This window comes from Rhinopithecus roxellana, chromosome 1 (genome assembly GCF_007565055.1).
Source record: "Rhinopithecus roxellana isolate Shanxi Qingling chromosome 1, ASM756505v1, whole genome shotgun sequence".
Lineage (NCBI taxonomy): Eukaryota > Metazoa > Chordata > Mammalia > Primates > Cercopithecidae > Rhinopithecus > Rhinopithecus roxellana.
The window spans coordinates 161,450,627-161,475,372 of record NC_044549.1 but is presented as its reverse complement, the minus strand read 5'-3'; the positions used below and the strand labels follow the sequence as shown (position 1 = coordinate 161,475,372).

The following is a 24,746-nucleotide window of genomic DNA, read 5'->3' as shown; positions in this document are numbered from 1 at the left end:
ACTAAAATACTGTAGTAGTATGTAACAGAGTAACCCTGGAAACTGTCATGGTTAACTTTTCCATTGTCTGTTAGGTAATATTTGTTATGCTTTTCATATTCCCTTCTTACCTTCAAAAAAACTGGTAGGCTAATTTTTTTTTTTTTTTTTCCTTCCAGCAAAACAGCTTGAAAGCAAATAAGAATATCTTCCTTTTCCTTTTTGGGAAAGATGGTCAAGCTTCATGCTATTGAACAGCAATGTAGGGAAAGAAAATGGTCTCGTTTGAGTAACAAAAATATATTCATTTACTGTATGCCTTTGTTTTTTTAGGCAGCACAGTCTGTACTGATTTCATTATTTGAACTCAATACCCCAGAGTTTACAATGTTATTAGGAGCTTTACCAAAAACTTTTCAGGATGGTGCTACGAAGCTTCTTCATAATCACCTTCGAAACACTGGCAATGGAACCCAGGTAATTCTTACTTATTTTCTTGGCTGTTATATAATGTGATGGTTGATTTAACAATAATTGCTTTCTTTTATACGAGGTAAACTTGATCCTTAATATATAATTTTTGCATATTTATTTGGCAGCATTTCCTGAGCAGAATTAAATATTGTCTTGGAAGAATCCCTATGCCTGTCCTATTTATATAATATTATACTTTGTGTACAGTAGGATGGTGGTAAACAGTGGCCAGGTATGAACAAGAAAAGCAAAATGTGAGCAAAACATAGATGAGAGCACCAGCTGGAAGCCATTAGAATCAGGACATGCTCTTTAGATGAACCAATTCTTATTTGAGGACTAACAGGGATGACTTACTCCAGGGTTAACAAATAAGATTCGAAGGAGGTAGTGTTTTAAGAAGTGTGGTCACATTAAATGATCGCAGGTTTGTCAGTCCATTTACACTTGGATGTGCAGGAATTTGTTTTGAAGAAGTAAGTTCTGAGTAAACGAAACATTGAAATACGTATATTTATGTGTTTTTGTATACATATATATTTTACTCGTATGTAATAATTTACATTATATGCTTAAAGAACTAAAGCATTAAAAAGAAAGACATTTGATAGCAAATAAAAGAGATACACTGATGGCAGGCTTAAAGTCTGAGGAGGGTTAAAAGTAATCCTAAAACAATTTCTTGTGAACCAGAGTCAGTCATCTTTTTGAAGGGAGTAGGGATTATTTTATCATATCTTAAGAATAGGTATATTAGTAGTATGACCAGATTTAACTCGCTTGGTGTAAAGCAAAGTCAAGGAGGGATAAAATTTGAGCGTTAGTAATGGTTAGAAGAAGGAAATTAGCTCAGAACAGGAGGCTAATTTAAAATTATATTCAATCCTTGAGGGAAAGGATGTTGATAATATTTGAGAACAGGAAGCAGGTGAGAACAGAAAAAGACTAAAGAGTTATATTACTAAATAGGGAGAAATTTTTCCCCTGGAAACCAGACATAAGTACATGAATATTTAAAGTATTAACCTGTAAATATGGCCCTTTAATATGGTTCAACCTAATGTTTGTGTTAAGTGAACTTACCTGTAATATGTTAATATTTCTTTGACTCCTTTCATCAGAGTTCCATGGGGAGTCCTTTGACAAGACCGGCACCACGATCACCAGCTAACTGGTCCAGTCCTCTTACTTCACCTACCAATACATCACAGAATACTTTATCTCCAAGGTAATAAAAGGATGATTTTTCATGATGGTTTGTATTTGTAAATTCCCATTGTTTGTTTTTTGTTTGTTTGTTTGTTTGTTTGTTTGTTTGAGGCAGAGTCTTGCTCTGTCCCCCAGGCTGGAGTGCGGTGATGTGATCTCAGCTCACTGCAGCCTCCACCTCCCAGGTTCAAGCAATTCTCCTGCTTCAGTCTTCCAAGTAGCTGGGATTACAGGTGCACCCTACACCCGACTGATTGGTGTATTTTTGCTAGAGACAGGGTTTCACCATGTTGGCCGGGCTGGTCTCGAACTCCTGACCTTAGGTGTTCTGCCCGCCTCGGCCTCCCAAAGTGCTGAGATTACAGGTGTGAGGTATCACCCCTGGCTGTAAATTCCATTCTTAAGAAAGCAAGCATTGATATAATTCAAGTCAATTCCCACTTGACTTAAAAGGTCTTAGAAAAGTAGAAACTTAGCACATTAAAAAAATTCAAAGTTTATTTGAAAGCCAACTACTTAAATGATAATATGTAGGATATAGAATTTTTTAATAAGTGGAAAGAAAACCTACTGACAGCTTTTTGAAATAAATTACTGTTTATTACGTTAAATGGCATAGTTATGTTTCTCAGAGATGCTGTATAAATCCAGTAAATTGCAAATTGTGTCTTTCAGTTACATTATACTACTCAGTATAAGTGGTGATGAGGTCAGTTATAATGATGAGTTTAAAAAATTAAGCTTGCAAATAAAACATAAATAACAAATGGGGAGGGTTAAATATATAATGAATATATGGCATATCATATATGTGTAATATATAATGAATTATATATAATAAATTACATATATCATGAATTACATGTTTATATAAAATAAATTACATATATCATGAATTACATGTATGTCATATAATGAATTACATATATAATATGTCATATATTTATATATTTATGACATATTAGGTCATATTATGCTTTTCATATTCAGAATGATTTATTTCATACTCAGAATGATTATAACTGATTTATATTCATATATTATATATTTATTATATTTTATATATTTAACACTATTTTTATATTTATTATATAGTTAACCCTTCCCTATTATTTTTATGTTTTGTCTGTAAGCTTAATTTTTTCATTATATATGTATTGAATTAGATATTATAATTCATTACATATATATCTATGTAATTCATTGTATATATAATGATATATATAACAAATGTATTCATTATATATTATATATAAATATATATATAATAAATAAATAGTGAATATATACCTCCGAGGAAAAAATATGACTCAGAGATTGGTCCTTAATACAAAATAAAAGATGTGTACAATTTTCAAACACTTGTGCAATTCAAGCATGAGCTGTATTTCAAATGACATTCTTGACTGCTTAGTAGACTAACATTTTATTTCCTTTTCCTAGCCTTTTGAAAAATTGTTTGCATAGAAGTTCAACATCACTGATCATTAGAGAAATGCAAATCAAGCCCACAGTGAGATACCATCTCACACCAGTCAGAATGGTTATTATTAAAAAGTCAAAAAATAACAGATACCGGCAAGGTTGTGGAGAAAAAGGAACACTTTTACACTATTGGGAGTGTAAATTAGTTGAACTATTGTGGAAGATAGTGTGGCAGTTCCTCAAAGACCTATAGACAGAAATATCATTTGAGCCAGCAATCTCACTACTGGGTATATACCCAAAGGAATATAAATCATTCTGTTATAAAGACACATGCACATGTATGTGCACTGTAGCATTATTCACAATAGCAAAGACATGGAATCAACCTAAATGCCCATCAGTGATAGACTGGATAAAGAAAATGTGGTACATATACACCATGGAATACTGTGTGGCCATAAAAACAAAATAAGATCATGTCCTTTGCAGAGACATGGATGGAGCTGGAGATCATTATCCTTAGCAGACTAACGCAAGAACAATGACAAAAAAAAAATACTGCATGTTCTCACAAGTAGGAGCTAAATGATGAAGACGCATGAACACATAGAGGGGAACAACACACACTGGGGCCTACCAGAGGGCAGAGGGTAGGAGGACGGAGAGGATCAGGAAAAATAATTAATGGACACTAGGCTTAATACCTGGGTGATAAAATAATCTGTACAACAAACCCCATGACACATGTTTACCTATATAACAAATCTGCGCATCCTGAACACATACCCCTGAACTTAAAAAGTTTTTTTAAGAAGGAGTTGGGGCTGGCTGTGGTGTATTCCATAGTGTATACGTACCACATTTTCTTTATCCAGTCTATCACTGATGGGCATTTAGGTTGATTCCATGTCTTTATTATTGTGAATAGCGCTACAGTGCACATGCATGTGCATGTATCTTTATAACAGAATGATTTATATTCCTTTGGGTATATACCCAGTAGTGGGATTGCTGGCTCAAATGATATTTCTGTCTATAGATCTTTGAGGAACTGCCACACTATCTTCCACAATAATTCATTCACACCTGTAATCCCAGCACTTTGGGAGGCTGAGGCGGGAGGATCATTTGAGGTCAGGAGTTCGAGACCAGCCTGACCAACATGGCAAAACCCATCTCTACTAGTAATACAAAAATTAACCAAGCATGGTGGTGCATGCCGGTAGTTCCAGCTACTCAGGAGGGTGAGGCAGGAAAATCCCTTGAACCCAGGAGGCAGAGGTTACAGTGAGCGGATGTCGTGCCACTGCACTCCAGCCTAAGTCACAGAGCAAGACTCCATTCTCAAAAAAAAAAAAAGAGTTGGTATTTATAGTTAATAGCTTAATGGTCATTAGCCATATATTATAGTGTGCTTCATCAAGTTATTCGTTAAAAGTATTGGATAATACATCAACATCTGAGAAAAATATATTGCAAACATTTCCTACCCTATTTTTTCTGTGTTCTACATATATGATAAATTTGGTAGCTAAATTACAGCTTCAGTTGAATTTCAGCATTTGATTATAAAGTTCATGTCTATAACATGCTATGGCTCACACTTGCAATCCTATCTCTTTGGGAGTCCAAGGCAGGAGGATCACTTGAGGCCAGGAGTTTGGGACAAACCTGGGCGGCATATTGAGACCCCATCTCTACAGAAAAATTTTTAAAAATCAGCCAAGCATGATGGTGTGTGTTTGTAGTCCTAGCAACTTGGTAGACTGAGGCAGGAGGATTACTTAAGCCTAGGAGTTCAAGACTGCAGTAAGCTATGTTCACACCACTGCACTCCAGTCTGGGCAGCAGCAAGACCCTGCCCCTTAAAAAAAAAAAAAAATTGACACAGTGGCTCACGCCTGTAATCCCAACACTTTGGGAGGCCGAGGTGGGCAGATCACCTGAGGTTCGGAGTTCGAGACCAGCCTGGTCAACATGGTGAAACCCCGTCTCTACTAAAAATACAAAAAAAATTAGCCATACTTGATGGCAGGAGCCTGTAATCCCAGCTACTCGGGAGGCTGAGGGAGGCTGAGGCTGGAGATTCGCTTGAGCCTGAGAGGCGGAGGTTGCAGTGAGCCAAGGTTGCGCCATTGCACTTCAGCCTGGGCAACAAGAGTGAAACTCCATCTCAAAAAAAAAAATTATGTTCGGTATTAAAAATCCTCTACCTTCTTACAAATTTGTGTTAAAATACATTTATCTCTTCTTCAAGCAGTACCATTATTGGGAGTTAATCACAGAGATTGGTAAACTTTCTGTAAAGGGTCAAATGGTAAATATTTTAGGCTATTTGAGTCATGGTCTTTGAGTCTCTTCTCAACTCTGCTGTTGTATGAGAACAGCCATCGACAATAGATATAGAAAACAGCCATAGACAATACCTAAATAAATAGTCATGACTATGTTTAATAGAATTTTGTTTATGGGCCGGGCGCAGTGGCTCACGCCTGTAATCCCAGCACTTTGGGAGGCCAAGGTGGGCGGATCACCTGAGGTCAGGAGTTCGAGACCGGTCTGCCCAGCATGGTGAAACCCTGTCTTTACTAAAAATACAAAAATTAGCTGGGCTTGGTGGCTGGCGCCTGTAATCCCAGCTACTCAGGAGGCTGAGGCAGGAGAATCATTTGAACCTGGGAGACGGAGATTGCAGTGAGCCGAGATCATGCCATCGCATTCCAGCCTAGGGGACAAGAGCAAGATTTTGTCTCCAAAAAAAAGAAAAAAAATTTATTTATGAATACTGACATTTAAATTTTATCTAATTTTTGTGAACTTTTTTGTTTTTTTTTCAACCATTTAAAAATGTGAAAAACAGCCAGGCGCGGTGGCTCAAGCCTGTAATCCCAGCACTTTGGGAGGCCGAGACGGGTGGATCACGAGGTCAGGAGATCGAGACCATCCTGGCTAACACCGTGAAACCCCGTCTCTACTAAAAAATAAATACAAAAAACTAGCCGGGCGAGGTGGCGGACGCCTGTAGTCCCAGCTACTCGGGAGGCTGAGGCAGGAGAATGGCGTAAACCCGGGAGGCAGAGCTTGCAGTGAGCTGAGATCTGGCCACTGCACTCCAGCCTGGGCGATAGAGCGAGACTCCATCTCAAAAAAAAAAAAAATGTGAAAAACATTCTTAACTTGCAAGCCATCATAGTTTGCTGACCTCTGGTTAATCAAAACATTTTTCAAGGTGGAAAGACAAAGCAGTTATTAAGGACTGTGCATTGTAGAGTAACTGTAAGGTGTCCTTGGTGGAAGGACAAAGAGACATGTACTTTATATATAGCTGCTATTTTTTATTTTGCTAATGATGCTCTGAGGATATGCATTCTCTAATCTTGTCTTTATAAATATCCCTATATAATCTCAGATGTGTTTGTATTTTATAACTACACCTAAGTAAAAATTAGTGTCGTCTTTTTCATAGTGCATTTGATTATGACACAGAAAATATGAACTCTGAAGATATTTATAGCTCTCTTCGAGGTGTCACCGAAGCAATCCAGAATTTCAGCTTCCGTAGCCAAGAAGATATGAATGAGCCATTGAAGAGGGATTCTAAAAAAGATGATGGCGATTCAGTAAGTATTTTAATATCCTTACTTTGCAGACTAATTCATTGTTCATTAAGCATTGTTTTAATTACATTGTGCTTTCTGTCATTTTCGAATATGCTTTTCTATGGGTCAGTCACTCTACAAGTATTTACTGAGTATCTACCACATACCAGGCACTGTTTGAGGCATTAGATTTATATGACAAAATCACTGCCTTCAAATTCCTTTCAGATTTTCATATAGAGATGAATATTACAGAGTTTTAGGATAGAATGTGCTTTAGAGGAAAGTGAGTCTGTTTTAGATTTTGTGGTCCAAAAAGGCCTCTCTCCAAAGGTAGCATTTGCATTGAAACCTAAATAAAGCCACATAAAATATAGAGAATTCCTGAAATAATTAGCAAATCCAAAGACATTTAGATGTGAACAAGCTTTGTATAGTTGAGGACTAGGAAGAAAGCCAGTGTGGGTGGCCCATTGTGAGAGAAAAGGAGTGGAACATGGGCCAGATCACTTTGAGTCTTGTAAGAACACATAAGGAGTTTAGAATTTTTTTTCCCCTGTTAGGTGTGGTGATAGTAATTTGCATCATCAGTTTGTGTGGCTACAGTTAAGAATATGTTTTGTTTTTTTAATAATGTGCCAAATGTTTTATTTCTCTTGTGTGCAAGTAACTGACTCTCAAGTATTTTTAAAAACACAGACATCATTACATTGAAGCAAGAATGTTATAATCTACAACATTCTTACATATTTAATATTATTGACATATTTGAATATTGTTTATTGCTTCTGCCATTATACACAGAATAGTTTTTTACTTTGCTGCTTCTTAGACTTGTCTCTGACAGCTTAGACTTTTCACAGAATGAGCCATCCCACCAGTTCCTATGGAATTCATTGTGTCTCAATGTTTGCAAAGTTACAGAAAATTGTAGTGCTTCAGCACAATCTCCAAAGGACTTCTTCTTCTGCCTTCCTGCCATCTGTCCCACAGTTGTTTTTCTCACTGTGCCTATCTGGCAGAGCTAGATTGTGGTCAGCCTAGTAAACTGGCTGCCAAAACCAGCTTATCACTGATATTTGAGGTTCCCTACTCTTCAAAGCTGCGTATGGTAGCAATCGCAGATTAGTAAGAATCACTGCTTCACTGAGACTCAGTTTTGTTTTGGTTTTTTTCAGACACAGCATGGTACAGGGTAGGGAACTCAAATTGTGAATTTTGGCAAAATGAGTTCAAATCCCAGTTCCTGGCAGTTATTAGCTAATCAGGTAATACCTCTAAGCTTCAAAGTCTTCATTAAGAAAATAGGGATGTCACTGCTTACCTTAAAAGTTGTTGTGAGTATAATAAATACTATGACTCTATTCAGCTTAGACCTCTTTCCTGAGTTCCACATTCACATTCAGCTGCCTGTTTGAACTCCTGGTCTCCTCCCCTAAAGCTGCTCTTTCCTATCTTAGTTAATGGCAACCCTAGTTGCCTAGCCAAAACCCATGGACAAGAGTTGTTGAGTCCTCTGTTTTTCTCATCCTCTATACCAAATCTGTCAGGAAATCTGCTGGCTCCACTGCAGAATGTATCCAGAATTCAGCCTATTCTCACCACTGCCTTTCTGGTTTGAGCCATCGTCTTCATCATTTCTCTTACCTGGATTATTAAAATTTGTCCTTCTTGATTATGCCCTTGACCTACTGTAGTACATTCCCACTCTCACTCAACTCCGTAGGAGGTCTCTGTCTCAGAGTAAAAACCAAAGTCTACACAATACACTTTTTTTCTGTTACCTTTCTGGCCTCATCTCCTGCTAGTTTCCTCCTTTTCACTCTGCTTCTGCCACACTGGCCTCCTTGCTGTTCCTTGAACTTACTATGCATGTTCCTGCCTCAGGATCTGTGTATTGGCTGTTTTCTCTACCTGAAACACTCTACCTTCAGAGAGCCTCTTGGCTAATTCCCTTACTTCCTTCAAGTGTTTACTCAAATGGCTTCTCAGTGAACCCTACTCATCCTATTTAATCTGTGAACTCTGTCCTCCCACCTCATCCATTCATGATTCCTTCTTCTGACATGTCATATACTTTATTCATTCATTAAAGTTTTGTGTTTTTTTCGTCTGTCTGTCCACTAAAATATAAACTCTATGGGAGTAGACATCATTCTCTCTTTTGCTCACTGATGTATTCCCAATGCTGTGAACAATGCCAGGCGTTTAATAATAGGTGCGTAGTAAGTATTTTAAGAATATTTTTAAAGCGCCTAGCAAATGGCTTGGCACGTAGTTGCCCAGTGGATGATGGTGATGCTGATACTCGTGGTAGTAATTATTTTGATACCAGTATTTGTATCAATATTCATATTCATATTTTGGTAAGTACATTAACATACCCAAATTCTTTTGGCATCCTTCCAAAAGTTATGCAGGCCTTTTAAGCCTTTCTTTTTTTTTTTCCCCCTCCTTAAAGCAAGCCTTTTTAAATTTGATTTTACTATGCTTTGTTGACATACTATTGTATGATATAGCGTTACCTTAATAATGGAATCTGGCAGCTTGTAGTGCTGTGTTGCTTATGAAAGTTCTTTCGTATCTTTAACTGACATGGAGAAGCTGCTGGTAATCACACTGTACATATTGTCTGGTCAAGTCGTTGGCAAAGGAACTGTAATAATCATTAGAGGCACCATTCTTTTACGGTTCTTATTTGCCTTCACAGTTGTAGTTTATATGTTTAAGCTTTGACATCTGGAATATAAATTGTAACTCATAATGTTGATTGCCATTACTTAGATTTTTTAGCTGGTTATTGTTATCTTTTTAAAATTGTCTTTTAAGCAGTAGAGAAATATCTTTGTAGAATGTTAAATAGATACCTGCAAATGAGTTAATTTGCTGTGCCTTCTCCTTGCCATTGATAGATGTGTGGTGGTCCTGGGATGTCTGACCCAAGAGCAGGAGGTGATGCCACTGACTCAAGCCAAACAGCTCTCGATAATAAAGCTTCATTGCTTCATTCAGTGCCTACTCACTCCTCTCCACGCTCTCGAGACTATAATCCATATAACTATTCAGATAGCATCAGTCCCTTCAACAAGTCTGCCCTCAAGGAAGCCATGTTTGATGATGATGCTGACCAGTTTCCTGACGGTATGTTCTGGGTCACACTGCTGCTGTCTGTTTTGGAGAACCTGGTAATCAATGAAGTAGAAGAAATGCATATGTTCTTTTATTATAACTCCCAAAAAGCAACAATTATTAGAATAAGAATGTTTTCTCCCATCTTCTAGGAACTCATCTCTAGTGCTTTGGTCATTTTCTACCCCTGAATGAGAAACAGAGTAGTCATCTTGAGATCATGATCAAAGTCAAGAAAACCTTAGTTACCACCCAGAAATAACTGAAACCAATTGTAGCTTATACATTTACTTTATCTCTAGACACAATTTATTTGATCATTAATTTTTATACCACGATGACAAAACCTTTGAAGAAAATACCCATTCTTTATAGTAGCCCTTTAATCATGAAATCATCAACTTTTTTATTAATAAAACACATTTCAAGGACGAAATATAAGGAAAGTTACCATTAGGATTTGGATTTGGGTGAAACGGGCTTAGTTCTAAGCTCTAACACTTACTAAGCTGCATAGCCTGTCAACATGGTTAACTTTCGCAAGTCTCAGTTATCACCTCCAAAAGAGGATGATGATGATTATACCACCTGTCCTAATCCCAGTGTGCGGTAAGATACAGGTAAGTTATATGAAAACTGATGATACAGTACAAAACACTACAAATGTTTTAGTGTTTTGTTTAAGAGACTAGGTGTCACTCTGTTGCCCAGTCTGGAGTGTAGTCGCTGAAATGTAACTCACTGCAACCTTTTCCTCCTAGGCTCAAGCGATCCTCCCACCTCAGCCTCCTGAGTAGCTGGGACTACAGACCACCATACTCAGCTAATTTTACCTTTTCAAATAAATTTTCTATAGAGATGGGACCTCCCTATGTTGCCTAGGCTGGTCTTGAACTCCTGGCCATAAATGATCCTCCCACCTCAACCTCAAAGTGCTGGGATTATAGGTGTGAGTCACTGTGCCTGTCCTAGTTATTTTTTATAATAAGGAAACGTATCTTTTCTTGATTACTTAATTCATTAATACTTTTTTAAAGATTCTAGTACTATATAGTAATATATAACTATACACAGATAAACTTGAAAGTCTTTCTGTCAGCACTATCCCATGATTCTATATTCAGGTTTTTCTTTATTCCTATAATGTTGCTGTCAGTGAACATATTTCTGCATAAACCTTTATGCCCATAAATAAGTAATTCTTTTTGTGTGTGTCAAGAATCTTAAGAACAATCAATGGCCAGGCGCAGTGGCTCATGCCTATAATCCCAACACTTTGGGAGGCCGAGGTGGCTGGATCACTTGAGGCCAGAAGTTCGAGACCAGCCTGATCAACATGGTGAAAACTTCTTTACTAAAAATACGAAAATTAGCTGGGCGTGGTGGCACGTGCCTGTCATCCCAGCTACTCGGGAGCTGAGGCAGGAGAATTGCTTGAACCCCCCGGGAGGTGGAGGTTTCAGTGAGCTGAGATTGCACCACTGCACTCCAACATGGGCGACAGAGTGAGACCCTGTCTCAAAAAAAAAAAAAAAGAAAAAGAAAAATCAAGATAATTCACTTTTAAGAGATTTCTAGAGATGGAATTGCTCACTTAAAGGATAGGTGAATTTGAAGTTTTAGACTTACTACCTATTTACATCTCAAAATACTTGGCTAGTTTAAGTAATGCTGATTTTCTCACCAACACAGAATGTTTAAAAATGTTTGTGATTGTGATGGAATGTGCATTTCCTTGGTTATTAGATATTGAGGAATTAAATATTAGAAATCTTTTTAAATTTAAAAAAGTTTTATTAATGAGAAATAGCTTCATTTGTAGTTCTTTGATTACTAGCGAAGTTGAGGAGTCTTTTTATTACCTTCTCTTTAATATATCACAAATATAAAAAAGCCAAAATTATGACAATTTACCAAACTAAGTCCAAATTGCATAAGGATATAGCAAATTGCCACAATTACAGGCTTTGATGTGTTTTAATCTGTCACAAATAGTTGACTGTCTTGCTGAGGTTTAGTCATGATAGCGGTGTAACATTGGTAAATAAATTGGACATAGCATAAAAGTATCCACTGAACACTATGTAGTAGCATCAGCCTGGTAAATTGAGACTGAGCTTCAGTAGCAATAATTATTTAAAAATCATTTATGCACATGGGTCACAAACTGTCAGACTAAATGTCAACTGACTTTTCTTGCCTCGGTTGTACTATAAATATGTATTTTTTTCATCTTAAAATGATCAAGAGCTTAAAAATTGGGAGTACAGTACAAAGAACTTTTTCTTCCTGAAATATTTGAAAGTAAATTACCAACCTGATGCTGTGTCACCCTAAACACTTTAGGATTTATTTTCTACAAAGACATTCTCCTGCATAACAACCAAATACTCATCAAAATCAAGAAATTAGCCAGCACCAGTAGTCCCAGCTACTCAGGAGGCTGATCCAGGAGGATCCTTTGAGGCTTGTACACTATGATGATGCCTGTGAAGAGTCCTGTACTAAAGCCTGGACAACAAATGAGATTCTGTCTCTAAAAAACTAATAATTACCAAAAAAAATTTTTTTTTTCTTTTCTTCCCCCTAGACCACAGAATCTTTAAAAAATTTTTTAAATCATGAAATTGTCATTGGTATATTAATAACCACCTAATCCTTAAACCCCATTAGAATTTGCCAGTTGTCCCAGTAATGTCTTTTTTCCAATTTTGTTTTGCTGTGTTAAAATACACATAAAATTTATTATCTTAAGCATTTTATATATACAGTTTAGTGATTTTAAATACATTCGTATTGTTGCACATCCATCATGACCATCCATCTTACATAATTCTTTTCAGGTTGTAAAACTGAAACTCTATACCCATTAAATAATAACTCCCCAATTCCACCCTCACTCCAGCCCTTGGCAACTACCATTCTCTTGTCTGTCTGATTTTTGTCTACCCTTAAGTACTCTGTATAAGTGGAGTCATACATTACTTGTCATTTTGTGACTGGCTTATTTCATTTAGCGTGATATGCTCAAGGTTGATTCATGTTGTAGCATATGTCAGAATTTTCTTCCTTTGTAAGGCTGAATAATATTCCATTGTGTGTATATGCCACATTTTGCTTATCGGTTCATCCATTGATGGATACCTGTTGCTTCCAAGTTTTAGCTGTTATGAATAATATTGCTGTGAACATTGGTGTGCACATACCTCTTCAACACCCTGTTTTCAGTTTTGATGGGTAAATACCCAGAAGTAGAATTGCTGGATCATTTCAGTTTTGATGGGTAAATACCCAGAAGTAGAATTGCTGGATCATTTCAGTTTTGATGGGTAAATACCCAGAAGTAGAATTGCTGGATCATATGGTAGTTCTGTTTTTAATTTTTTTAAGACACTGTACTGTTTTCCACAACAGCTGTACCATTTTACATTCCCACCACCAGTGCAGAAGGGTTTCAGTTTCCCCATATCCTCACCAATACTACTTATTTCATTGTTGTTGCTGTTGTTTTATAGTATCCATCTGAATGGATGTGTGGTGATATCTTACTGTAGATTTTGTTTTTTTTTTTGAGATGGAGTTTCGCTCTTGTCACCCAGGCTGGAGTGCAATGGCATGATCTCGGCTCACTGCAACCTCCACCTCCCAGGTTCAAGCAATTCTCCTGCCTCAGCCTGCCGAGTCGCTGGGATTACAGGTGTGCACCACCATGCCTGGCTAATTTTTGTATTTTGGTAGAGACGGGGTTTGTTCATGTTGGTCAGGCTGGTCTCGAACTCCTGACCTCAGGTGATCCACCCGCCTCGGCCTCCCAAAATGCTGGGATTACAGGTTGAGCCGCTGCACCTGGCCCTCATTGTAGTTTTGATTTGCATATCCCTAATGATTAGTAATGTTGAGTGTCTTTTCATGTGCTTATTGACCATTTGATTACCGTCTTTGAAAAAATGTCTTTTCTACTCCTTTGCCCATGTTTGAATCAGGTTGTTTATTTTTGTTGTTGTTGCAGGAGTTCTCTGTATATTCTGGATATTAATACCTTGTCAGATATATGATTTGCAAATATCTTCTTCCATTCTGTGGGTTACCATTTTACTCTGCTGATACAGTTTTTTGAGACACAAAAATTTTTAATTTTCATTAACTTTAATTTGCCTATTTTTGTTGTTGTTGCCTGTGCCTCTGGGGCTGTATATTATATTCTGTTGTTCTATGTGTCTGTCTTCATTGTACAAGTCTTTCGCCTCGGTTAATTCCAATGTACAGTCATGCAGCACATAACATTTCAATGTCAGACTCCATTTATGACAGTGGTCCCATAAGATTAAATGGAGCTAAAAAATTCCTATTATCTAGTGATATCATTGCTGTCATACCATCATAGTGCAATGCATTGCTGGTGTAAACAAACCTACTGCACTGCCAACTGTATAAAAATATAGCACATACAATTATGTGCAATACATAATACTTGATAGCCATAACAAATGACTGCGTTACTGGTTTGTTTATTTATTTATTTTTGAGACGGGGTCTTACTCTGTTGCCTAGGCTGGAGTGCAGTGGCATGATCTTGGTTCATTGCAGCCTCACCCTCCTGGGCTGAAGCTATTCTCCTGCCTTAGCCTCCTGAGTACCTGGGACAACAGGTATGCACTACCATGCCCAGCTAAATTTTTTTGTAAAGTTGGGGTTTTGTGATATTGTCTAGGCTAGTCTAAAACTCCTGGGCTCAGGCAATCCGTCTGCTTTAGCCTTGCAAAATGCTGAGATTGCAAGGCATGCACCACCGTGCACAGCCTGGTTTTAGTATTTACTATACTTTTCATCACTATTTTACAGTGTACTCATACTTATTTAAAAAAAAAAAAAAAAAGTTAATTGTAAAACAGCCTCATTTGGGTCCTTCAGGAGGTATTCCACAAGAAGGCATTGTTGTCATAGGAAATGACAGCCCCATGCATGTTATTACCCCTGAAGATCTTTCAGTGGGACAAGATGTGGAGGTGGAAAACAGTGAAGTTGATCTTGACCCTGTGTAGGACTAGACTAATGTGTGTGTTTGTGTCTTAGGTTTTAACAAAAAAGTTTAAAAATTTTTAAAAACTTTGATAGAAAATGGCTCCTAAAATAAGAATGTGAAGTGGCTCATGCCTGTTATCCCAGTACTTTAGGAAGCCAAGGTGAAAGGATCTCTTGAGGTCAGGAAATTGAGACCAGCCTGAGCAACATAGGGAGACCCATCTCTACAAAAAAATTTTTTTTTAAACGTAGCCAGGACTGCCAGCACATGCCTTCAGTTCCAGCTACTTGAGAGGCTGAGGTAGAAGGATCACTTGAGGACCAGGAGGTACAGTGAGTGCACCACTGCACTCCAGCCTGGGCAACAGACCAAGACCTTTTCTCAAAAAGAGAAAAAAGGATGTAAAGAAAGAAAATATTTTTGTACAGTTGTACAGTGTGTTTGTGTTTTAAGCAGAGTGTTATTACACAAGAGTCAAAAGATTTTTAAAAATTCGTTTGTGAAGTAAAAGTGTTATAGTAAGTTAAGATTAATTTATCACTGAAGAAAGAAAAATCTTTTTGTAAATGTAGTATAGCCTAAGTGTATAGTGTTTATAAGTCTTACAGGAATGTCCTAGGCCTTCACTTTCACTCACCACTCACTGATTTTACCCAGAGCAACTTCCAGTCCTGCAGGTTCCATTCATGGTAAATGCCCTATACAAGTGTACCATTTTTTATCTTTTATATTGTATTTTTACTGTACCTTTTCTATGTCTAGATACACAAATACTTATCGCGTTACAGTTGCCTGCAGTATTCAGTACATTAATATGCTGTACAGGTTTGTAGCCTAGGAGCAATAGGCTAGCAATAGGCTATCTTTAAGTTCCTTTTTAGAGTGTTCATTGTTAATGTATAGAAATGCAAATTATTTTAGGGTGTTGATTTTTGTGTCCTACTGCTTTGCTGAATTCATTTGTTAGTTCTAATTTATAGCCTAGGTATATAGTAGGCTATAGCGTTTGTGTTAATATACTCTGTGAAGTTCACACAGTGAGGAAATCACCTAACACATTTCTCAAAACGTATTCCAGTTGTTAAGCAACACGTGATCGTATTTTATTCTGATTGATGCTCGTGAAATGGAATTATTTTTGTAAGTTCTCTTTTAGATTGTTCATTGTTAATGTATAGAAATGCAAATGATTTTTGGGTATTGATTTTATGTCCTACTTTGCTGAATTCATTTATTAGTTCTAATTTTTGTGTGTGGAATCTAGAGTTTTCTAAATATAAGATTGTATTATCTGTGAACAGAGATAATTTTGCTCCTTCCTTTCCATTTTAGATGCTTTTTTTTTTTTTCTTTTTCTTGCCTGGTTGCTCTGGCTAGAACTTTCCATACTATGTTGAATAGAAAAGGCAAAAAGCGGGTGCTGTTACCTTGTTTCTGATCTCAGAAGAAAGTATGATGTTTACTGTGGGTTTTTCATGTATCACTTCTATTATTTTGGAGTAGTTTCTTTGATTCCTAGCTTGTTGAGTGTTTTTATCAGGAAAGAATGTTGAATTTTATAAAATGCTTTTTCTGTAAGCATGGAAATGATTATGTGTGAGGATTCTTCATTCTGTTAATGTGGTATATTACATTGATCAGTTTTTGTATGTTGAGCTATCCTTGCATTTAGGAATAAATCCCATTTGGTCATAATGTATAATCCTTTTAATATGCTGCTGAATTTGGTTTGCTAGTATTTTATTCAGGTTTTTTGCATCAGTGTTCATAAGGGATATTGGTCAGTAGTTTCATTTTCTTATAGTATCTTTGTCTGGCTTTGTATCAGGGTAAGCTGGCCTCATAGAATGAGTTAGGAAGTGTTCCCTCCTCTTCTGTATTTCAGAAACATTTAAGAAGGGCTAATATTAATTCTTCTTTAAATGTTTGGTAGAATTCAACAGTGAAGCCCTCAGGTCCTGGACTTTTCTTTGTCAGGAGATTTTTGATTACTGATTCAGTCTCCTTAATAATATAAAGATTTATTCCGATTTTTAAATTTCTTTGTGATGTAGTCTTTGTAGGTTTTGTGTTTTGAGGAGTTTATTTCATCTGGGTTATCCAGTTTGTTCATAATACTCTTTCATAACCCTTTTTGTTTCTTTAGAATTAATAGTAATGTCCCTGCTTTCATTTCTGATTTCAGTAATTTGAACCTTCTCTCTTTTTGTCTTAGTCCATCTAGCTCTGGGTTTCCTAGCCCAGGCTTGGGACCAGTACCAGTCTGTGGCCTGCTAGGAACTGGGCTACACAGCAGGAGGTGAGGGGCAGGCTAGTGAGTGTTACCACCTGAGCTCCGCCTCCTGTCAGATCAACAGCAGCATTAAATTCTCATAGGAGTGTAAATCCTGTTGTGTGAGGGATCTACGTTGCACACTCCTTATGAGAATCTGATGCCAGGTGATCTGAGGTGAAACTGTTTGATCCCGAAACCATCCCGTCTGCCCTGGTCTGTGGAAAAATTGTCTTCCATAAAACCAGTCTTAGTGCTAACAACGTTGGGAACTGCTGATCCGGCTGAAGGTTTGTCAACATTTTTTATCTTCTCAAAGAACCAACATTTGATTTCATTGATTTTTTTTTTTTTTTCTGTTTTTCTGTTCTCTATTTTGTTGCTCTCTGCTCTGATCTTTATTATTTTCTTCATTCTGCTAGCTTTAGGTTTAGTTTGTTGCTTTTTCTAGTTGTAAAGTTAGGTTGCTGATTTGAGATATTTCTCTTTTGTTTATTTTTAACTTTTAGGTTTGGAGGTACATGTGAAGGTTTGTTACATAGGTAAACACATATCACAGGGGGTTGTTGTACATGTTATTTAATTACCCAAGTATTAAGCCTAGAACTCAATAGTTATCTTTTCTGCTCCTCTCCCTCCTCCTGTCCTCCCACCCTCACCCCCTCAAGTAGACCCCAGTGTCTGTTTCTTTATTTGTGTTCATAAGTTCTTATGGTTTAGTGCCCACTTGTAAGTGAGAACGTGCAGTATTTGGTTTTCTGTTCCTGCGTTAGTTTGCTAAGGATAATAGCTTCCAGCTCCATCCATGCTCCCAAAAAAGACATGATCTCATTCTTTTTTATGGGTGCATAGTATTCCATGGTATATATGTACCACATTTTCTTTATCCGATCCATCACTAATGGGCATTTAGGTTGATTCCATGTCTTTACTATTGTGAATAGTGCTGCAGTGAACATTCATGTGCATGTGTCTTTATGGCAGAATGATTATTATTCCTTTGAGTATATACCCAGTTGATGGGATTGCTGGGTTGAATGGTAGTTCTGCTTTTAGCTCTTTGAGGAATTGTCATACTGCTTTCCACAATGGTTGAACTAATTTACACTCCCACCAACAGTGTTTAAGTGTTCTCTTTTCTCCATAACCTCACCAACATCTGTTATTTTTTGACTTTTTAATAACAGCCATTCTGACTGGTAAGAGATGATATCTCATTGCGGTTTTGATTTGCATTCCTCTGATGATCAGTGATACGGAGCTTTCTTTCATATGGTTGTTGGCCATCTGTATATCTTCTTTTGAGAAGCGTTGGTTCATATCCTTTGCCCGCTTTTTAGTGGGGTTGTTTTTCGCTTGTAAATTTGTTTAAGTTCTCTATAGATGCTGAATATTAGACCTTTGTCAGGCGCATAGTTTACAAATATCTTCTCCCATTCTTTAGGTTGTCTGTTTACTCTGTTGGTACTTCTTTTTGCTGTGCAGAAGCTCTTAAGTTTAATTAGATCCCACTTGCCTATTTTTGCTTTTCTTGTGATTGGTTTTGGTATCTTTGTCATTAAATCTTTGCCCTTTCCTATGTTCAGGATGGTATTGCCTAGGTTGTCTTCCAGGGTTTTTATAGTTTTGGGTTTTACATTTAACGTCTTTAATCTATATTGAGTTGATTTTTGTATATGGTATAAGGAAGGGGTCCAGCTTCAGTCTTCTGGGCTAGCCAGTTATCCAAGCACCATTTTTTGAGTAGGGAGTCTTTTCCCCATTGCTTGTTTTTGTCATCTTTGTAGAAGATCAGATGATCACAGATTTGCAGTCTTATTTCTAGGCTCTCTATTCTGTTCATTGGTCTATGTGCCTGTTTTTGTGCTAGTACCGTGCGGTTTTGTTTACTGTATCCTTGTAGTATAGTTTGAAATCAGGTAACATGATGCCTCCACTTTGTTCTTTTTGCCTAGGATTGCCTTGGCTATTTGGGCTCTTTTTTGGTTCCATGTGAATTTTAAAATAGATTTTTCAAGTTCTGTGAAGAATGTCATTGATAGTTTGATAGGAATAGCATTGAATCTGTAAATTGCTTTGGGCAGTATAGTCATTTTAATGATATTGATTCTTCCTATCCATGGACTGAGATGTTTTTCCATTTATTTGTGTCTTCTCTGATTTCTTTGAGCAGTGTTTTTAATTCTCATTGTAGAGATCTTTCACTTCTCTGGTTAGCTATATTCCTAGGTATTTTACTCTTTTTATGGCAGTCGTGAATGGGATTGCCTTTCTGATTTGACTCTTGGTTTGGCTGTTGTTAGTGTATAGGAATGCTAGTGATTTTAGTACATTGATTTTATATCCTGCAACTTAGCTGAAGTTGTTTACCAGCTTGAGGAGCTTTTGTGCTAAGATTATGGGGTTTTCTAAATATAAAATGATGTTGTCTGCAAACAGATAGTTTGACTTTCTCTTTATGTTTGGATGCCCTTTATCTTTATTTCTTTTTTTTTTTTTTTTTTTTTTTTTGGATGGACTCTTGCTATTTCACCCAGGCTGGAGTGCTGTGGCACAATCTTGGCTCACAGCAACCTCTGCCTTCTGGATTCAAGCAATTCTCCTGCCTCAGCTTCCCAAGTAGCTGGGTCTGCAGGCACACGCCACCACTCCAGGCTGATTTTCTATTTTTAGTAGAGATGGGGTTTCACCATGTTAGCCAGGCTGGTCTTGAACTCCTGACCTCAAGTGATCCACCCACCTCAGCATCCCAAAATGCTGGGATTACAGGTGTGAGCCACCATGCCCAACCTAGATGCCCTTTATTTCTTTTCTTGCCTGATTGCTCTGGCTAGGACTTCCAAAACTATGTTTAATAGAAGTGTTGAGAGAAAGCATCCTTGTCTTGTGCCAGTTTTCAAGGGGACTGCTTCCAGCTTTGAATAATGTTGGCTGCTGTGGGTTTGTCATATATGGCTCTTATTATTTTGAGGTATGTTCCTTCAATACCTAGTTTATTGAGAGTTTTAACATGAAGCAGTGTTGAATTTTATCAAGTCTTTTTTGTGTCTGTTGAAATAATCATGTGGTTTTGTCTTTAGTTCTGTTTATGTGATGAATCACATATATTGATTTATGTATGTTGAGCCAGCCTTGCATCCAGGGATGAGACCTACATGATCATGGTGGATTAGCTTTTTGATGTCCTGCTGGATTCGGTTTGCCAGTATTTTCTTAAGGATCTTACACTGATGTTCATCAACGATACTGGCCTGAAGTTTTCTTTTTATTGTTGTTGTGGTGTTTTGTTTTGTTTTGTTTTGAGACAGTCTGGCTCCGTCACCCAGGCTGGAGGACAGTGGTGTGATCTCGGCTCACTACGACCTCCACCTCCTGGGTTCAAGCAATTCTGCTGCCTCAGCCTCCCGAATAGGTGGGATTACAGGTGCATGCCTAATAATTAACCACACCTGGCTAATTTTTGTATTTTTAGTAGAGATGGGTTTTAACCTTGTTGGCCAGGCTGGTCTCAAACTCCTGACCTCAGGTGATCTGCCTGCCTCAGTCTCCCAAAGTGCTAGGGTTACAGGTGTAACCTAGCCACTGTACCCAGACTCTGGCAGGTTTTGGTATTGTTCTGTGATGCTGGCCTCAAAATGAGTTGTGAAGAAGTCTTTCCTCCTCACTTTTTTGGAATCGTTTCTGTAGGAATGGTACCAGCTTTTATTTGTACATCTGGTAGAATTCAGCTGTGAATTCATCAGATCCCAGGCTTTTTAAAATTATTATTATTATTGGTATGCTATCTATTACTGATTCAATTTTGGAGCTTGTTATTGGTCTGTTCAGGGACTCAGTTTCTTCCTGCATCAGTTTTGGGAGGGTGTATGTGTCCAGGAATTTATCTGTCTCTTCTAGGTTTTCTAGTTTGTATGCATAGAGGTATTCGTAGTAGTTTCTGATGGTTGTTTTATTTCTGTGTGGTCAGTAGTAACATTCCCTTCATCATTTCTAATTGTGTTTATTTGGATCTTCTCTCCTTCTTTGTTAGTCTAGCTAGTGGCCTATTTTATTAATTTTTTTCAAAAACAACTCCTGAATTCATTGATCTTTTGAGTGATGTTTTGTGTCTCAATTTATTTCATTTCAGCCCTGATTTTTATTTCTCGTCTTCTGCTAACATTAGGGTTAATTTGTTCTTCCTTCTCTAATTCTTTCAGTTATGAAGTTAGATTGTTATTTTGAGATCTAACTTTTTGATGTTGGCATTTAGTGCTATGAATTTCCTCTTAACACTGCCAAAGCTGTATCTCAAAGATTCTAATGTCTTGTATCTTTGTTCTCATTGTTTTCAAAGAACTTCTTGATTTCTGCCTTAATTTCATTATTTACCCAAAAATCATTCAGGGGCATGTTGTTTAATTCCATATGATTGTATGGTTTTTAGCAATTTTCATAGTCTTGACTTCTATTTTTATTGCACTGTGGTGCAAGCTTGTGTCTGGTATCATTTTGGTTCTTTTACATTTCTTGAGGATTGTTTTATATCCAATTATGTGGGCCATTTTAGAGTATGTGTCATGCAATGATAAGAAGAATGTATATTCTGTTGGTTCAGGGTGGAGAGTTCTATAGAGGTCTGTCAAATCCATTTGGTCCAATGTTGAGTTTAGGTCCTGAATATCTTGTTAATTTTCTGCCTCGATAATCTGTCTAATACTATCAGTGGAGTGTTGAAGTCTCCTGCTGTTACTGTGTGGGAATCTATGTCTCTTTGTAGATCTTTAAGAATTTGCTTTATGAATCTGTGCTCCTGTGTTGGGTGCATATATGTTTAGGATACTTAGGTCTCCTTGTTGAATTGAGCCCTTTTCCATTATGGAATGTCCTACTTTGTCTTCTTTAATCTTTGTTGGTTCAAAATCTCTTCTGTCTGAAATTAGATTGCAACCCCTGATTTTTTGTTTTACATTTGCTTGGTAGATTTTCCTCCATACCTTTATTTTGAGTCTCTGTATATTATGACATCTGAGCACTTTGGGAGGCCAAGGCAGGCAGATCACTTGACATCAGGAGTTCAAGACCAGCCTGGCCAACATGGTAAAAACCCATCTCTACTAAAAGTACAAAAATTAGCTGGGCGTGGTGGGGCACACCTGTAATCCCAGCTATAAATTTTTTAAAAAAGCAGCAGCAGCAACCTGACCACGCTTTGGTAGAGCATCTATGCTGGGGGAATCCCTTCTGCTCCCTGGTCAGCTCAAACTCTATAAAGCCGGAAGGCTCGATCAGCCAAGTCACCCAAACAGCAAAGATGGCAGCCCACCCCTTCTGCCTGGAGCTCCTTCTTAGGGAGGTGCGGTGCCGCTACCGGTGGCTGTCTAGAATTCCAAGCCAGTGGGTCTTGTCTTGTGAGGTGCTGTGGAAGTGGGGCCTGTAGGCTATCACTGCTCAGTCCCCTGGATTCAGCCTCTTTCCTAAGGCTATGTACCGGGGTCTAACCTCCCACTTGGCCGGAGCTGTAGCTACCTTTGTCTGAAAGCCCGAGTATGTAAGGCTCCAGGGTCTCCACGCATGCCTGAGTGGCTCCACTGCCAAGACTCCACATAGTTCTGACAGACTGAAGGCTGGTGGAGTGGGTGCACAAGGAGATCTCCTGACCCGAGGGCTACAGAGATCGGTGGGAGAAGCATGGTTCACTCACCGCTTTCCTAGGCAGGGGAGGTTCCCCTGGCTCCGTGTTGCTCTCTAGTGGGCTGTTGTCCTGTCTTACTTTTCTTTGTTCTCTGTGGGTCAGGTTGTTTCCTTGATTAGTCCCATTGCGAGCACCTGGATGTCTGAGTTGAAGGTGTGTTTACTGACCCCTTCCCTTCCTCTCTGTGAGAGCCATGCACACTAGCTACTTCTAGTCGGCCATCTTGCCCCGTATCCTGTCTCAGTTTTAAATTAACACATTTATAGCTATAAATTTCCCCCTTAGCACTGTTTTCACTCTCTCCTATAAGTTTTGGTATGTAGTTGTTTTTATTCAGTTGTCTCTCTAGTTTCTCTAATTTCTTCTTTGATCTATTAAGAGTGTGTTGTTTAATTTCCTCAAACTTGTGAATTTTCCAGTTTTACTCCTGTTACTGATATGTAGCTTCATGTGGTGGGAGAAGATACTGTGTATTATATCCATAGTTTAAAATCTGCTGAAACTTACTTTGTGCCCCAACATATAACCTATATTGAAAAATATCCTGTGTGCACCATAGATGTCTGTTGGATGTAGTTGTTTTATTGTATTAAGTCCTCTGTTTTCTTATTTCTATCTCTTTGTTCTATCCATTATTGAGAGTGAGAGTCCACCTATTATTGTAGAATTATTTTTCCCTTAAGTTCTGTCAGTTTTTGCTTCATATATTTTGATGATCTGTCATTAGCTGCACACATGTTTATAGTTGTTACTTATTCTTGATGCATAATTGAATCTTTTTAACATATAATATCCTCATTCTTTATCTCTTGTAACCTTTCTTTCACTTAAGGTCTATTTTGTCTGATTTTTTTTTTTTTTTTTTCCTAAGACAGGGTCTCACTTTAATTGCCCAGGCTGGAATGCAATGGCTCAATCTCATGGCTTACTGCAGCCTCAACTTCCTGGGCTCAGGTGATTCTCCCACCTCAGCCTCCCTAGTAGCTGGGATTACAGGCACATGCCACCACGCCTGGCTAATTGTATTTTTAGTAGAGATGGGGTTTCGCTGTGTTGCCTGTTCTGGTCTTAAACTCCTGGGCTTAAGTGATCTGCCTGCCTTGGCCTCACAAAGTGCTGGTGTTACAGGCATGCACCACCACACCCAGCCTATTTTGTCTGGCATTAGTATAGCCACCCCTGCTCTCTATTACTTATTGATACACTTATTACCATTACTGCTGATATACCATGTAAATAATAATAGTAATTACTATTTGCAAAAGGATAGAATATCTTTCTATCCTTTTTTATCCATTCTGCTAATCTCTGTCTTTTGACTGGGTGATTTAATTCATTTACATTTAAAGTAATTACTGATAAGAAACGACTTACTTCTGTCATGTTGCTATTTGTTTTCTGTACGCCTTATAGCTTGTCACTTTTTACATTACTACTTTTGTGTTTAGTTGTTTTGTAGTGAAATGTTTAAATTTCTTATTTCCTTTAGTGTATATTTTATAGCTGTTTTCTTGGTTGTTTCCATGGGGGTTACATTTAATATCCTAAATTTATAATGCTACTTTAAATGTATGCCAGTTTAATTTCAATAACCTACAAAAACTCGGTGCTTTTCCAGCTCTGGCCCCACCCTTTTCAGTTGTTGGCATTATAAAATTACGTCTTTGTACAATTGTCTCCAGAAATATAAACTGTCGTTTACTATATTAGTCTATTAGATTATGTAGAAAACAAAAAGTGGAGTTACATTCTGTTATTACAATAATAGTCGTTTTTATAATTGCCCATGTATATATTTGCCTTTATTGAGATCTGTGTTTCTTCATATGGTTTCAAGTTACTGTCTAGTGTACTTTTAATTTCTCCCTCGCTTTTGAAGGACAGTTTTGACAGATATAGGATTCTTGGTTAATAGTTTTTTTCTTTTAGCACTTTGAATATATCAGCCTACTACCTTCT

At 37.6% G+C, this 24,746-nt stretch overlaps 1 protein-coding gene across 11 annotated transcripts in view; it reads left to right on the top strand.

The window, feature by feature from the left end:
• The window catches only part of CLASP2 (cytoplasmic linker associated protein 2), a 221,610-nt gene that overhangs the window by 168,821 nt on the left and 28,043 nt on the right, over positions 1-24,746 (top strand). For all 11 annotated transcript variants that reach the window (XM_030932912.1, XM_030932911.1, XM_030932899.1 and 8 more), the window contains 4 exons: positions 313-456; positions 1,575-1,681; positions 6,557-6,710; positions 9,602-9,830. In XM_030932912.1, coding sequence (XP_030788772.1) covers positions 313-456; positions 1,575-1,681; positions 6,557-6,710; positions 9,602-9,830 — 634 coding nt within the window. The remainder of the gene's footprint in view (positions 1-312; positions 457-1,574; positions 1,682-6,556; positions 6,711-9,601; positions 9,831-24,746) is intronic.